At 41.7% G+C, this 15,341-nt stretch overlaps 1 protein-coding gene across 4 annotated transcripts in view; it reads right to left on the bottom strand.

The window, feature by feature from the left end:
- The window catches only part of TRIM24 (tripartite motif containing 24), a 104,469-nt gene extending 96,124 nt beyond the window's left edge, over positions 1-8,345 (bottom strand). For 3 of the 4 annotated variants that reach the window (XM_023639773.2, XM_023639772.2, XM_070265917.1), the window contains exon 1: positions 7,646-8,335. In XM_023639773.2, the coding sequence (XP_023495541.1) occupies positions 7,646-8,009 (364 nt within the window). In that variant the 5' untranslated portion in view covers positions 8,010-8,335. Of the gene's footprint in view, positions 1-7,645 lie in introns of all 4 variants that reach the window. The other variant, XM_023639771.2, reaches the window with a different exon arrangement.
- Positions 8,346-15,341: the final 6,996 nt, after the last annotated feature.

The raw sequence follows: 15,341 nt of genomic DNA, 5'->3' as shown, positions 1-15,341 counted from the left end.
ACACATGTGCAGGGCAAGACTTCGAGAAGCTTACAAGAGAGCAGCTGCAAAGATACTAGAGGCCCAGCAGGAACAAAGAGAAAACAAATAAAAACATAGTCGTCTTAAACTCGACCATACTAATAATTACTTAAATGCAAAAAATTAAACAAAAGCAAAAATTTACAACTTGGAGAAAAAAGCACTTTCTACAAGAGATACACTTTAAATAAAGGATAAACGTAAAAGGATGAAAAAATACACCATTGAAACACAAAGATAAGAAAACTGGTATAGCTATATTAATGCAAGACAATAGAGACTTCATGAAAAAGTAGTATGAGAGATAAAGAGACATTTCGTAGGGCTAAAAGGGGCAGGCAATTCACCAGAAGACAAAGCTTCAAAACATCTGTAGTAAAAACTAACCAGATTAAAGGAATAAAGAGATAAATCAACAATCATGATTGAAGAATTTACAGACTACCACACCCAACAAATACAGAATTTAAATTATTTTCAAATACACTTGGAACATCCATCTAGAAGGACAATATGCTAGGACATAAAATGTCTCAATAAACTTCAAAAAACTTAAATCTTACAGAGTACTTTTTTTTTTTTTTTACTACAGTGGAATATGCTATCTAGAAAATCCCCCATATATCTATAAATTAACACACTTCTAAGCAACCCATCGGTCATAGAAGAAATCATAAGAGAAATTTTAAAAAATTTTAATAGAATTGTTAACAAAAACACAACACGAAATTTGTTTGAGGTGGCTAACACATGCTTAGAGAGAAAATTATACCTTTAAAGGAGACAAACAAAATTAAAGCCAAAAGTTAGTTGATAAGCTCTTAGTAATAGTACCCAAGAAAAAGAGTAAACATGAATTACAAATAGAAACAAAAAAGGGACGTAATTCAGCTCCTGAAACATTAAAAGGATGGGGAATACTGTGAACAAATTTATGCCAATAAACGTACCAATTAGATGAAACAGACAATTTTCTTCAAACAATTTACCAAATGGATTTGAGAAGAAACAGAAAATCTGAACAGCCCTCTAAGACATTGAATTCCTAACTAAAAATCTTCCCATATAGAAAACTCCAAGCCCAGATGGATTCATTGGTGAATTCTGTCAAATATTTAAGGAAAAGTTAATATTAATTTTACAAAAACCTTTTCAGAAAATAGAGGTGGAGGGAACACCTTACACCACATCAAGGCCAGTATTATCTTGGTACCAAAATCAGATAAAGATATAAGAAAACTGTATCATCAATATTCCTTACAAACATAAAAGAAAAAAATCCTTAAAATATTAGCAAATCAAACCCAAAAATATACAAGGATAACACATCATCACCAAGCGGAGTATATCCCAAGAATGCAAGACTGGTTTAACATCTGAAAATCAATGCAATTTACCACATTAACAGAAAAAAAAGAAAAAAACCCACATAATTATTTTAATAGATACAGAAAATGTATTTGACCAAATTCATCATCCATTCATGATTAAAGAAAACCCTTAGCACACTAGGAATAGAAGAGAACTTCTTAATTTTGAAAATGGGTGTTTATAAAAAACTAACAAAGCTTACATATTAATGGTGAAAAGCTGAATGTTATGCTCCTAAGATCAGGAATAAAGCAAGGACATCGTCTCTCATTTAACACAGAAATTAAACTTGTAGTCAATATTGTACTGGCGATCCTAGCCAGGGCAGTAAGGGAAGAAAATGACATAAATTATGAAGAATGGAAAGAAAGTAGTTAAACTATCTACCTATAGGCAACATGATAGTCTACGTAGAAAATCCTAAGGAATCTACAAAAAAATGCTAGATTTAATAATTGAATTTAGGAAGATAATGGGATACAAGCAATAGCCAAAAGTCAATTGTATTTCAACATACTAGCAACAAATAATTAGAAATGAAATTTTTTAAAACATCACTTACAATATCATTAAACATTATCATAAAACATTTTAGAATAAACTTCACAAAAATTATGCAAGACCACTACAATAAAACAGTGCTGAGAGAAACTAAAGATCTAAATAAACGGGAGAGGCCAGCCCAGTGGCACAGTGGTTAAGTTTGCACGTACTGCTTCCATGGCCCGGGGTTTGCCAGTTCGGATCCCAGGTGTGTACCACTTATCAAGCCACGCTGTGGCAGGTGTCACACATATAAAATAGAGTAAGATGGGCATGGATGTTAGCTCAGGGCCAATCTTCCTCAGCAAAAAGAGGAAGATTGATGGCAGATGTTAGCTCAGGGCTAATCTTCCTTAAAATAAATAAGTAAGTAAATAAATAAATAAGTGGGAGATAAAACATGTTCATGGTTAAGAGGAGTCAACTTTATTAAGATCATTCTCCTCAAACTGGTATCTAGATTCAATACAATTCCAATCAAAATCATAGACGACTTTTATGTATAAATTGACAGGCTGATTCTAAAATTTATGAAGAAATGCAAATAACTTCAAAGAGCCAAATAATTTTGAAAAAGAACAAAACTATCCAATTTCAACATCTGCTTAAAAAGCTACAGTAATAAAAAAAATTACTAGTACTGAATGGATAGATCAATAGAACAGGATTGAGAGTATAGAAATAGAACGATACATATATGTCCAACTGACTTTTTACAAAAATGCCAAACTAATATAATGGGGAAAGTATTCTTTTTAATAAATGATGCTTTAACATATGGTTAAAAACATGAACCTCAACCCTTCCCTCACACAAAAATTACCCAAAATGGATTATAGATCTAAACATAAAAGCTAGAACTATAAAACCACTAAAGAGACAGAAGAAAATCTTAGTAAACTTGAGGTAGGCACAGAATTGTTAGAACACAAAAATCACTAACCATAAAAGAAAAAAATTGATGTCGACAATCAAAATTAAAAACTTCAGCTCTTCAAAAAACACTACTAAGAAAACGAACAGGCAAGCTATAAGAGTGGGAGAAAATACTTGCAATATATGTATCTAACAAAGGACCAGAATATAGAATACATATAAAGACTTGTTACTTTTCAATAATAAAACAAACTATCTAATTTTAAAGATTTTATTTTTCCTTTTTTCTCCCCAAAGCCCTTGGGTACATAGTTGTATATTTTTAGTTGTGGGTCCTTCTAGTTGTGGCATGTGGGATGCGGCCTCAGCGTGGCCTGATGAGTGGTGCCATGTCTGCGCCCAGGATTCAAACTGGCAAAACCCTGGGCCGCCGAAGCAGAGCGCGCAGACTTAACCACTTGGCCATGGGGCCGGCCCCCAAACTATCTAATTTTAAAAATCTGCAAAAGACTTAAACTGAAATTCTAGCAAAAAAGATACAAAAATGGCCAATACACACCAGAAAAACGCTCATCAATATTCATCAGGGAAATGAAAACTAAAACCATCAGATACTACTTCACGCATACTAGAATGTCTAAAATTAAAGACTAACAATACCCAAATTGGTGAGGATGTGAACCAAGTGTAACTCTCATACATTGCTGGAGGGAATGCAAAACAGTACAACCAGGTAAACATACACTTCTGATGCAAACAAGAAATTCCAATTCTAAGTATTTACCCAAGGAAATGAAAACATATCCACATAAAGACTTGTCTACAAATATTTACAACAGTTTTATTCATAATAGCCCCAAACTGAAAATAACAGTAATTTCCATCAACAGGTGAGTATTGTATATAGAAATGTGTATAAAAGTGATACAGACAATATATGGGTCAATCTCAAATACTATTAATTCTTTGTCATTATATCTTGTACTCATAAGATGTTTGTACTTTTCACCAAGGAACAAAAGAAATCAGCTCCCAGAATTGACAGTAACATATTTTATAGACAGTTAGCAAAGAAGTCTAAGAAAACTGATGAATTCCTATATTTTACTCTTCCTGGACAAATAATGTGACCCCTTTCTAAAGCATGCTCTCAGTGTTCTTTAAAAAGAGTTTGCTACTCTGGCTGAACAGTACATAAACACCACAAAATATTGCACAATATGGCAACACTTCTCCAAGATCAGTTTGTCTCTTGAGTTCATGTACCTAAAATGTACCTTAAAAGAAAATCTGTTTTCCAATATATTCCCTCTTCCCTGGATACAACTGCATACTAAGAAAACGACAGTCAGGACTGAGGTAGTCATCCAACTTTGGCTTTGGTCACTCACTCTCACCTCTTCCAACTGACAGCCTCAGAAAAAGACAGTTTAGACCAATGTTCTTAATGGGGGCTTGGTAGCCAGTATAATTGTGTCTGAGCATTTATAAATTATAACACTCTTTTGTTGTTACAAACTAACTTTATTTCTTTTTTAAGACAATTAAAGCATTATGTTGATTTCCGCAAAAAATATGTGTTAAGAAGGATTTATTTTCTATAAATGTCATTTAGGATAACAAAGGGAGCATTAAAAAGTATTTAATAGAAAGGGAAACTAGGTCTGATAGTACTGAGAACTACTCTACACCTTGAATTTTGGTCTTAACTTTCTAAAGAATCCTCTTATGATCAACTGTACTTTGGAATATAATACCGCTCGAGCTAAAGAAACACTAGGGATTAATATTAAACACTAGAATTCTAAAACTATAGCAACATGGGCTTTCTGGGGCGAGGGGCCTAGAAATCTAAATTTTTAATAAGTATACCAGATGATCCCAGTAGAGCTAAAATTTGAAAACCCCTAGCTAAATCGAAAAGGAAAGGGTTTAACTGCAACATGATATGTGGCCTCAACAAAACTTGTTTTGTGTGGCCTACAGAATGGGCCCATTTATGTGTGTGCATGTATATATACGTATTTTTTTTAATTCTTGTAGATACTAGACATTTTACAGAAAAAAAAAAAAAGATCCATCAACACTTGCCCTGCACTCTCACATGACAATCTGCTGGAGCTGAGCAGAGTTTGCTCCCCTTCCCTTCACTCCCCATCATTCCCTACTTTTTCAGCGAGGCTCACAGTTCATGTCAATTACCTGCTTAGCTCCTGTAGGTACTGCGGTTTGACCCATGACGACCATACCCAGAAGTTCATTAGGAGAACGAAGAACAGAGATGATCAAATGAAACCTCTTGAAACCTCTTTTAGTTCTGAAACATACTGTCTAAACTTGTGCTTCAGCTAGTATTAAAATAAGTTAGCAAATAGAGAGCAAGGGAAAAAATCTCCAAGACAACAAGACTCAGGATAGTATTTTTAATTTATTGAAGATAACTCTTTTTTTTAGAGGTGTATGTGAAAGTATCATTTGTTAAAGCATTTTTCTTTCTTAGTACAAAAACAAAAACATTATCTTGCAATTTAAATGCTTTCCTTGAACTCTTACAATACAAACACAAAGATAAAAGATATTTGGAGACTGGAATTACGTAGGACATTTTGAGAATCTGGAATCACAAACTTGTCTCAAAACGGAAGATCAGAACTCTTATTACAGGACCAGCCCTGTGGTGCAGGGGTTAAGTTCACATGCTCCACTTGGGTAGCCTGGGGTTCGTGGGATCAGGTGCCAGGTGCAGACCTACACACCGCTTATCAAGCCATGCTGTGGCAGGCGTCCCACATATAAAGTAGAGGAAGATGGGCACGGATGTTAGCTCAGGACTAATCTTCCTCAACAACAAAAAAAAGAACTCTTATAACCCACGTTCTTATTTATTCAGATCTAAATGTCATCGCCAGGCACACAATAAATCTTAATCCTAGAATTACACAAAACTCAGATCCTCATTGGCTACTGGCCTGTTTAATCACTTTATTTATTTTTTATTTATTTATTTTTTACTGAGGAAGGTTTGGCCTGAGCTAACATCTGTTGCTGATCTTCTTCTTTTAGCATGTGAGCCGCCCCTACAGCATGGCTGCTGACAAAAGAGTGGTGTAGGTCCTCACCTGGGAACCAAATCAGGGCTGGTGAAGTGGAGTGCGCTGAACTTAACCACGAGGCAACCGGGGCTGGCCGATGTTTAACCATTCTAAATATGAATAAAAGAAACTTTAAAATATGTCTAAAAATTAAGAACTAAGATTTAAGTTTCACCTGTACTAACTTTCTAACAGGGGGACCCCATCAGAGCAAACTAGTGTGAAAAATCTGAGATTTTACCTTACTTGCAAGCTAACAAAGCAGCTTACCATGGATGCTGGTACAAGACACGAGACTCAGGGGTCAGAAACAAAGGGCGGCTTATTGCTCACTCACAGTAAAAACGTAAGCCAAAGCACCAAGAGTTTTGCACTGGTTACAAGGGCCCCGGTCCCCACTGAGCAAGGTAAAGAGGGCCAGTTGACACCCTCACAGGCAATGGGTTGTGTTACACCAGAGGAAACCTAAGCTTGGAGAACCCTTTCTTTTTTATACCGGACCATAAGCATGCCTGCTCTTTGCTCTGCTGGAAGACACTATCTCTATCTTCCAAGGCTGTCCCTTACACAAACATCCTTTAAAAACAGAAACAAAGGACAGTCAGTACCTCCACTGGCACGACCTGCAGAAACAGAGAGACCCATGCAAAACTGTCTTCCTCAACTAGATATTGTTTCCAACACATAACTAAACGAGTCTAACACTACAATCTACTTAAAACATCAATTTCATACATCCCTTGACCTAGCTCGCTTAATTAGAATTTTATCTCAAATTAAATCAACTAGTCCTTCTAAAAAGGAAGTATATATTGAAAACGAATTATGTTCCCTCTTTCAGTTAGTTTATATTGTTTAAAAGGAGGTGCTCAAATACTCGCAAAATTAAAATGGAAAACCCTCAAGTATTCTACTAGAAACAAATAATTACAGTGCTTACTTTAGCTAACTTTAAATGTTTCAAACCTGTTAACGTTAGCAATGGGAACTACCTGTCAAAAGTCTCATTATACAGTAACAAACACCACAAAGAGAACAGTAAGTTCAACATTTCCAGCTGCTGTCTACAAAATATAAGAAAACCCTGCACCTCAAATCACTTTGTTCTATTTCTCTTTACCCTTTACCGTCTCAAAATCTTTGAAAGAGAAAGACAACAAAACATCGCCTCTTGGCTCCTTTGTCCCCATCAGAGGGGAGAGAAGAAAACTGAGGACTCGTTAAGGTAAAGAACCCAAAACATTTAAGAGAGAAAATAGCCGGCATCCGATCTGTAATCAATCATCAAAGAAAGTCACCATCACTTCATCTCCATCCCTCCCTTCCCCCTTCCGGCTCGAATAACGCGGGTCTACACGAGATGATGAGGATCATATGGACCCGGACAAAGCTTTGGGGAGGCAGAGGGTAGCAGTTAACCAGATGCAGTCGCCGAAGAGCCCGAGATACAGACGACGGCGGACTCGGACAGAGGTTCTCCAAAGTGCGGCTCGCGGGGTCCCCAGCCCCGGAGGAGAACGCCAGGCGCGGGAGCGGCCGCAGCGCCCCGGCTCCCCAGCGCCCGGGGAAGTTGCTGGCGGGGCGCGCGGCACGCGGCCGAGCGCGCGGGCCCTCCATGTCACCGCCGCCGACACAGACCCTCCTCCCCGCCCCCCCCCCTCCGCCGGGCACCCCGGGCGGCGGCGACATGACAGCGGGTCGTGCCGCAGCGGGGCGCCCGCCTCCCCGCGCCCGCCCCTCACCTTGGGTGGCGAACGGCGAGGAGCCGCTGCCCGGCGAGCCGGGCGCGGGCACGGGCGGCGGGGTCTCGGCCGAGCCCAGCAGAGGCGCGGAGAGCATGAGGTAGCGCTGGGGCGCGGGCAGGCAGCGCTGGCAGAAGGAGTGCAGGCAGGGCAGCAGCTTGGGCGTCCGGCTCTGGATGTTCTGGTGGCACACGGCGCAAGTGTCCAACAGGTTGAGCCGGGCCGCCTCGCCTCCGCGCTCCGAGTCGGGGCCCTGCCGACTCTCGGCCTCGTTCTCCCCACTCGGCGCCGCCGAGGGCCCCCCGGCGGCCGCCGCCGAAGCCGCCGCGGCCGCCGTCGCCGCCTTCTCCACAGCCACCTCCATTGTCCTGCCCCCGCCGCCGCCGCCGCCGCGGAAGGGGGAGCGCGGTCTCCGCCCGCCGCCGCCCCCGACGACCTCCTCCTCCTCCTCCTCCTCCTCCTCACAGGCCGCTCGGGTGACCCGCGGGAGAGGGAGGGCCGGGCCGAGGAAGCCTCCTCAGGCCCCGGGGATCCGCCTCCCGGGTGGCGCGGCCGGAAGAAGGGGATCTGTCAGCGGGGACCGTTCCTCGCCCCGCGAAGGCTGCGCCCCGTGCGCTTCGCCAACCGCCGCGGCGCTCGTCGAATCCGCCCAGCCCGCCTCACCTCCCCGCCTTTCTCTCGAACCCCCCCGGCTCACCTCAGGCCCCCCCTCCCCGCCCGCCCTCTCCCAGCAACGGAGGCGAAGGCGAGGAGCGCACCACCCAATAGGCGCCGCGCCTGGCCAGGGGGCGGGGCCTGCCGAAGCCCGCGAGGCTCCGACGGCGGCGGCGGGAGGCTGGGAGGCTGGGAGGAGGGAGGGCGCCTGCCCAGCCCCGCCCCCCGAGCGCCTAGAACCGCGTCCTCTGATTGGGCTTTTGTGTGTATTTAGCTCCTCGGTGAAGATTAAGGGTTCGCTTGTTAGCTACCGACCGCCGAGTTTGCTCCGCCTGCGTGACTCCTCCTCGAGGGCGGAGCTCCACCGTGCTGCTCTCCGCCGTTAATTAAGTAACTGCTTTGAAAACTGGTTTTACTCCTGGAGACGGGGGTCTTGAGGAGGAGTAAATACGGTGCGTGGGTCAGAGGAGGACGAAGTGGAGATAGTGAAGAGGAAACAAGGAAAGAATTTTAAAAATAGGAGAATGTTGTGTAAAACAGATTGTGAAGGCAGCATGGATTTTGCCACCTGAGTGTACTCATGACTGTGATGAATGATGGAGCAAGAATGGGGGGGGGTTCTTTTGCAAGTCGGGAATTTTTAAAGGATTTCGCCAATGAAAAAGGTGAAATTAATTTTTAAAGGCAGTGATTTGCTTTTCAAATGAATAAAAATGGTTCATTTTCCAAGGAATTGTATGTTTAGATATATTTATAATTATATATAAATATATCTTTCTATATTTAAAGATTGTTTGCAACTGTCTCTTGCATAAATATGGCATCATTACAAGAAATAAAAATAAATCTCAACACCGAAGTTCGAATAATTCGTAACTTCAATATTCTTTTTCATCCCCCCCCCACACACACACACACTTATATTGGAAGTAACACACATATTCACTCAAAAAATGCCCAAGCTTTTGAGGAGCTTGAAGTATAGAAACGGGGTGGGGAAAACAAAGCTTGCATACACAAGCGACTGTAAAAACAACTGCATGGAAGTGCCATTTTTAAGTACAAATGAAGTGGTGCTGGACATTTGAGGAGAGCGGGATGGGGTCAGGAAAGGCTTTGTTACAACTGAATTCATCCCGGAAGAAAAAACGGCCATGGAGGAAGGCAAACTCTAAACCTCCCAGCCCTCCCTCAAAATCTTACCTTTCCCAAATTATTCCTCTCCTACCAGCCTCTTTCCCAAACAGATCCTCAAAATCCAATCTCCATAGGCCTCTAGAGTGAGATTCTCTTTCTTAATGACATTCAAAGGCTATTTATTTTGTATAGTAGCAGTTTCTTAAACCTTAGTTTGCATAAGAATCACCTGGCAAGCTTACTCAAAAACTGGTTCTTGGGTCCATCTCCATATTCAGTTTTAGCAGCACCTCATGATTGTGATCTGGGTGGTCCAGGACCACCCTTGGAGAAACAGAAGCGTATCCCCAATTTCTTAACCTGCCTGCTGTCCCTGGTGATTTCATCCCTATACACCTCTCGGGCTGAAGCTCCCACTGTTCTCACACTTGATGCTCCAGCAATTTTAATGCCTTCCCCTTTGTTTTGGAATGCCCTTCACTCAAAATTGTCCCCATAAACCACCCTGGGCAAAGTTGATCACTCCTCCCCTAGGAGTAGTCACAGTATCTTTCTAACACTCAACAAGAATGGAGATTCTATTAGTAAAAGGATATGAAGATCTTCATATACTAGGAAAGCAAATTCTGTATTATAAGTTAATGATTCTAATATACTAATAATTCATTACAGAGGTGGTATACAGGATTCAAGCAGACTAAAGAAAAGAACCTTTTATTCCTTCGAATGATGGTAGTGAAGGAAAAATAAGAGGTAATTGAGAAAGCTTGTTTTGAGAGAACGCCATGTAATTTGATACAACCCACTAGTTTAGTTTCTCAAATTATCATGGATAAATAGTTTTAGACAAAATTATCTTCCATATTCTTAGACTTCCTAGTCTCGTGTAATTAAAACAATCATATGCTTTACTTTATTCAGATATATATGGCTTTGGGATTTTTTTTTAAGTCCAGAAAATGAATTCATTGTTTTAGGGGTTTTTTTAACCATGTGATTTTCTTATCTAGATATTGTTAGCCTCCAAGTGTGTTGCAAAAATATTTCACAGAGTTCCACGTTACTAATAGATTGTGCTTCCTTAATTACACCTCTGAATCTAGCCCCTTCTTTTGTTCTACAATTCCTGTGGCTCCCCACTGCACCCAAGCTTCTCCACAGTTTCACCCATCTGATATGCCTGCCTGTTGATCACTGCTTTCCCATATCCAATCTAAACATCAGCCTATTTGGATAGCTTACCATTTTCTAAACTACACCACCGCCAACTCTAGCACCTGCTTTGAGAGAGGAGATAAGAATTGTCTATTCTGGAACACTAAGGGAATCTGCAAAGAGAGCAAGAGCATTAGATGCTTACAGGGCTGACCCAGTGGCATAGTGGTTAAGTTCATGCACCCTGCTTCGGCAGCCCAGGGTTTTGCAGGTTCGGATCCCAGGTGCAGACCTACACACTGTTCATCAAGCCATGCTCTCGTGGCGTCCCACACACAAAATAGAGGAAGATTGGCACAGACGTTAGCTCAGGGTCAATCTTCCTCACCAAAACAAGAGAGAGAGAGAGAGAGAGAGAGAAAGCATTAGATGCTAGTGAGGATTTCTCATGCCCACCCATCACAAGGTAGTAACAGATGGAAATTCCATAACTCTGGGGAAGTTTAACAAAATCATTTTTGAAGAACTCTCAGAGGTTGTGATAAATATCTAGGCCAGGAGGGTTTGAGACAACCCCTTCACCCAATCTTCTCTAGTTTTAGAGGAACAAAGAAAAGATTCCTCTACCTTCAGCAGTAGCTGAAAGGCTTGGATGACTTGAGCCCTCATTGTTAGGACAAGGAGGATGCAGTGTGTAGGGACCTGAGACTGTCTCAGATTATCTCAGTGGCTTCCACAGAGATGCCAGCAGTCAAGAACCAATGGAGGCAAGGCACATTCTGTGTATGCCACCGTTAACCAAGGATGCCCAAGGACCCAGCATCTCTCCCACATGTGCCATGGCCCTATCACACCCTTGGATCGTCAAATTGGCCCTAGCTAGAAGGGAGAATGAATATTATACTGACTGATTTCAAACCTGAAATGATGACCAAAACCAAAATGGAAACAATCTAATTATATTCTCAGTTCCTTTAGGTTTTAAGTTTTGTGCCATCAGGAAGATAAGAAGTTCAGTCATTTTTTTTTAAAAAGTTTATAGTCTACATACTACTTGGGAGTGCAGTAAAGGGTTAACTCAATGAGCTTGGGTAACTCAAACCCTGCACATTCCAAAGAAAGAACTGGCCCTTCCCTAACTCCTGGGAGATGACCTAGATCTCTTACCTAATAAGAGTGTTTTCACGTGCTTGAGGCCTTGGGCCACACTCCATCACTTTAACCAGATAGTTTATGCTAATAGTGCAACTTTTGTCTAACACCAGTTTTTCATATACCTGAGGCCTTGAGCCATGCTGTGTCAGTTTGACCTCTGAGGGGCTGGAGACCGAGTAGCTAAGTTCAGTCATACTGATGCTATGTGACTATGCCTATGTGACTGACCCCCAATTAAAATCCTGGATAGGAAGGTTTGGGTGAATTTCCCCAGTTGGCAACATTTTACACGTTTAACAACATGTGTTGCTGGGAGAATTAGTGCTATTTGTGGGACTCCACTGGGAGAGGACTCAACTGGAAGCTTATTCCCGGTTTCTTCTGGACTTTGCCTATGTACCTTTCCATTTTGCTAATTCTAATCTGTATCCTTTTGCTGTAACTCAGAGTATAAGAAACTGTTTCTGAATCTTGTGGATTGTTTTAGCAAATCATTGAAACTGAGGGTGGTCTTTTCTCTTTTGCATTTTTTAAATATCTCATAGGGGCCGGCCCGGTGGCGCAGCAGTTAAGTGCGCACGTTCCCCTTCTCGGTGGCCTGGGGTTTGCCGGTTCGGATCCCGGGTGCGGACATGGCACCGCTTGGCACGCCATGCTGTGGTAGGCGTCCCACATATAAAGTAGAGGAAGATGGGCATGGATGTTAGCTCAGGGCCAGGCTTCCTCAGCAAAAAAGAGGAGGATTGGCAGTAGTTAGCTCAGGGCTAATCTTCCTCAATAAATAAATAAATAAATAAATATCTCATAAATTTCATGGAAGCCAAAAATCTAGAGCTTGCTTCCTCCTGCTTTAGTCCTCTCATGCTGTGCTGCGTTCCAAGTATTTGCTTCAATTATACCTCCTTTCCTCAAATATTTTGCTCTTGTGAGCCATCTGCTGAAGAGGATGGTCCAGGACAGATACTTGCAGGTGATTTTCCTTTTCCCTCATCACCTCCCCTCCCCAATCATTTTTTTCTTCCAGATAAATAATGTTTACAGGGGCTGGCCCCGTGGCTGAGTGGTTAAGTTCGCGCGCTCCGCTGCAGGCGGCCCAGTGTTTCATTGGTTCGAATCCTGGGCGCCGACATGACACTGCTCATCAGACCACGCTGAGGCAGCGTCCCACATGCCACAACTGGAAGGACCCACAACGAAGAATATACAACTATGTACTGGGAAGCTTTGGGGAGAAAAAGGAAAAAAAAAATGTTTACAGAACATTACATGCAGAGGAAAAGAATTCACATAAGGGCTGGGGAGTAAAAGAAGAAGGGGCGTATTTATTCCCTTGTCTGAAGAACAGGAGCAATGAAGTGGGCTGTCACCTGAATATTGACTCATGAAGCTCTGGTCAGCTTACTACGTTTATGGACAGATGGAACGAGTCAACTTAAGGACTGGGAGCAATACCTGTGCAGACTGTTCTGGGAATATCTAGGCACAGAGAGAAGCCCCACATTTTAATATTCTGCCTGCTCTGTGGAGGAAGTTTTATCAGGTTTTATGAGGTTAGGGATTGCAGAGGGGAAAAAAGAAAAAAAAAAACAATAAAAACTCAACAGATCAAGAGTAACTCAATAAGAAGATAAGAAAAACAAAAGAGAGAACAAGGCAGATAATAAGGGAACAAATGAAGAAAAACAAACGGAATAAAAGAAAAAAGCAACAACAGTTGCAGATAGCCTAACAAGAGAAGAAAAAGAAAAGTGGAGTAAATAGGAGCTAGAAGGAAAATGAGGAGACCCGTGACACTCTTTGAGGAAAGGGCAAATAAGTGAGAGATGAGTAAGTGGACCAAAGTGAGAGTTTGAAAGGACTCTGAAAAGGATGACAAGGTTTATTCTTGAGAAATAATTTCTAAAAAAATCTATCCTAGCACGGCTCAACACAAAGCACAGCAATAGGAAAAGCAATTGAAACAAGTGGACAGTTAGCCGTTAATGATTAGATAGCTAATAACCATAGTTTTCTTGTGTGTGAGGAAGATTCACCCTGAGCTAACATCCATGCCAGTCTTCCTCTATTTCATACGTGGCATGCTTCCACAGCATGGCTGATGAGTGGAGTAGGGTCCATGCCCAGGATCCAAACCCGCAAACCCCAGGCTGCCGAAGCAGAGCGTGAGGAATTTTAACCACTAGGCCACAGGGCTGGCCCCATAACCATAGTTTTGTTTGCAATTATTAATTGTAGTTTTTAGTGTTCACCTGCACATTGTTAGCTGTGCTGCTTAGGCAATATATTAACCAACTCCCACTAGGTTCCTCATAGATAACATCCCTGACCCTTGGGTTACCATGGTAATGGATGCCTGAGTTGTTTGTCAGGACCTAAGAGTTGGATTCAGGAGGGTCAAGATCACCAACCCACCAACTGGGCCTGCACAGGTGTCCGATAGGTGAACTCCTGACATCAGCGAGCCAAAAGTTCCATCCTCAGATCATGCTTACACCATCATTTTGTAAACATGCATCCTATGAAAAGCCATAAAGCTTGACCACACTTGCCTCAACACTTACACTACATCAATTACCTCACTTTTCCTTACCTCCAATCATCTATTCCTACACTTCAGACCACCTTGCCCCTTTATCTCATGAATATCTCTAATCTCATTTTTTTTTTAGGAGAAGAATAACTCTGAGCTAACATCTGCCGCCAATCCTCCTCTTCCTCCTGAGGAAGATTGGCCCTGAGCTAACATCCATGCCCATCTTCCTCTATTTTATATGTGGGACACCTGCCACAGCATGGCTTGATAAGCAGTGCATAGGTCCGCACCCGGGATCCAAACCAGTGAAACCCAGGCTGCCAATGCAGAACATGGGAACTTAACCACTGAGCCACCGGGCTGGCCCCAATCACATTTTTGAGGGACGGCCAATTTGAGATTTGTTTTCCCATCCCTTCGCTTGGCTGCCTTTAAATAAACCATTTCTCTGCTGCAAACGTGTCATCTTGGTGATTGGCATTTTGTGTGATGTGCAGAATGAACCTGGTTCAGTAACACAATTTCTACTTTTCAAAAAATATTTCACCTGATAGTAGAATTCATTGTACACATTTGTACTTTTGAAAAGTGTCATTCTTTAGAGGGTTTTTTTTTGACATTTAACTTTACTTATATGAAACCAATTTTCATTTGTTACATAGCTTTTGTTTGCTTTTATGGTGGTGATACACGTCAACCACTACTTTTAGTTATGCCTGCTTTCCTGTTCTATAAATTTGTTCTTAATGTAGCCCAAAGATATCTGTCATTGCCTCCCTAAATCCCATCTGCAGAGTTCATTACTACTGGGGAGCACCTTTTCAGAATCTATCTAAACATACTCTATACATACACACCCACACATAAATAATTTGGCATAATTGAAATCACAATATGCATGATTTTAGCAAATTTTTAAACTCAATGCTATGGACTGAATTATGTTCCCCTTCAAATTCACATATTGAAGCCCTAAGCCCGAATGTGACTATATTTAGAAATAGAGTCTTTAGGAGTTAATTAAGGTTAAATGAGGTCATAAGGTTGCAGCCCTAATCTGAT

This window comes from Equus caballus, chromosome 4 (assembly GCF_041296265.1).
Source record: "Equus caballus isolate H_3958 breed thoroughbred chromosome 4, TB-T2T, whole genome shotgun sequence".
Classification (NCBI taxonomy): Eukaryota; Metazoa; Chordata; class Mammalia; order Perissodactyla; family Equidae; genus Equus; species Equus caballus.
The sequence above is the reverse complement of the archived record's forward strand: the minus strand, read 5'-3'. Positions and strand labels throughout refer to the sequence as shown.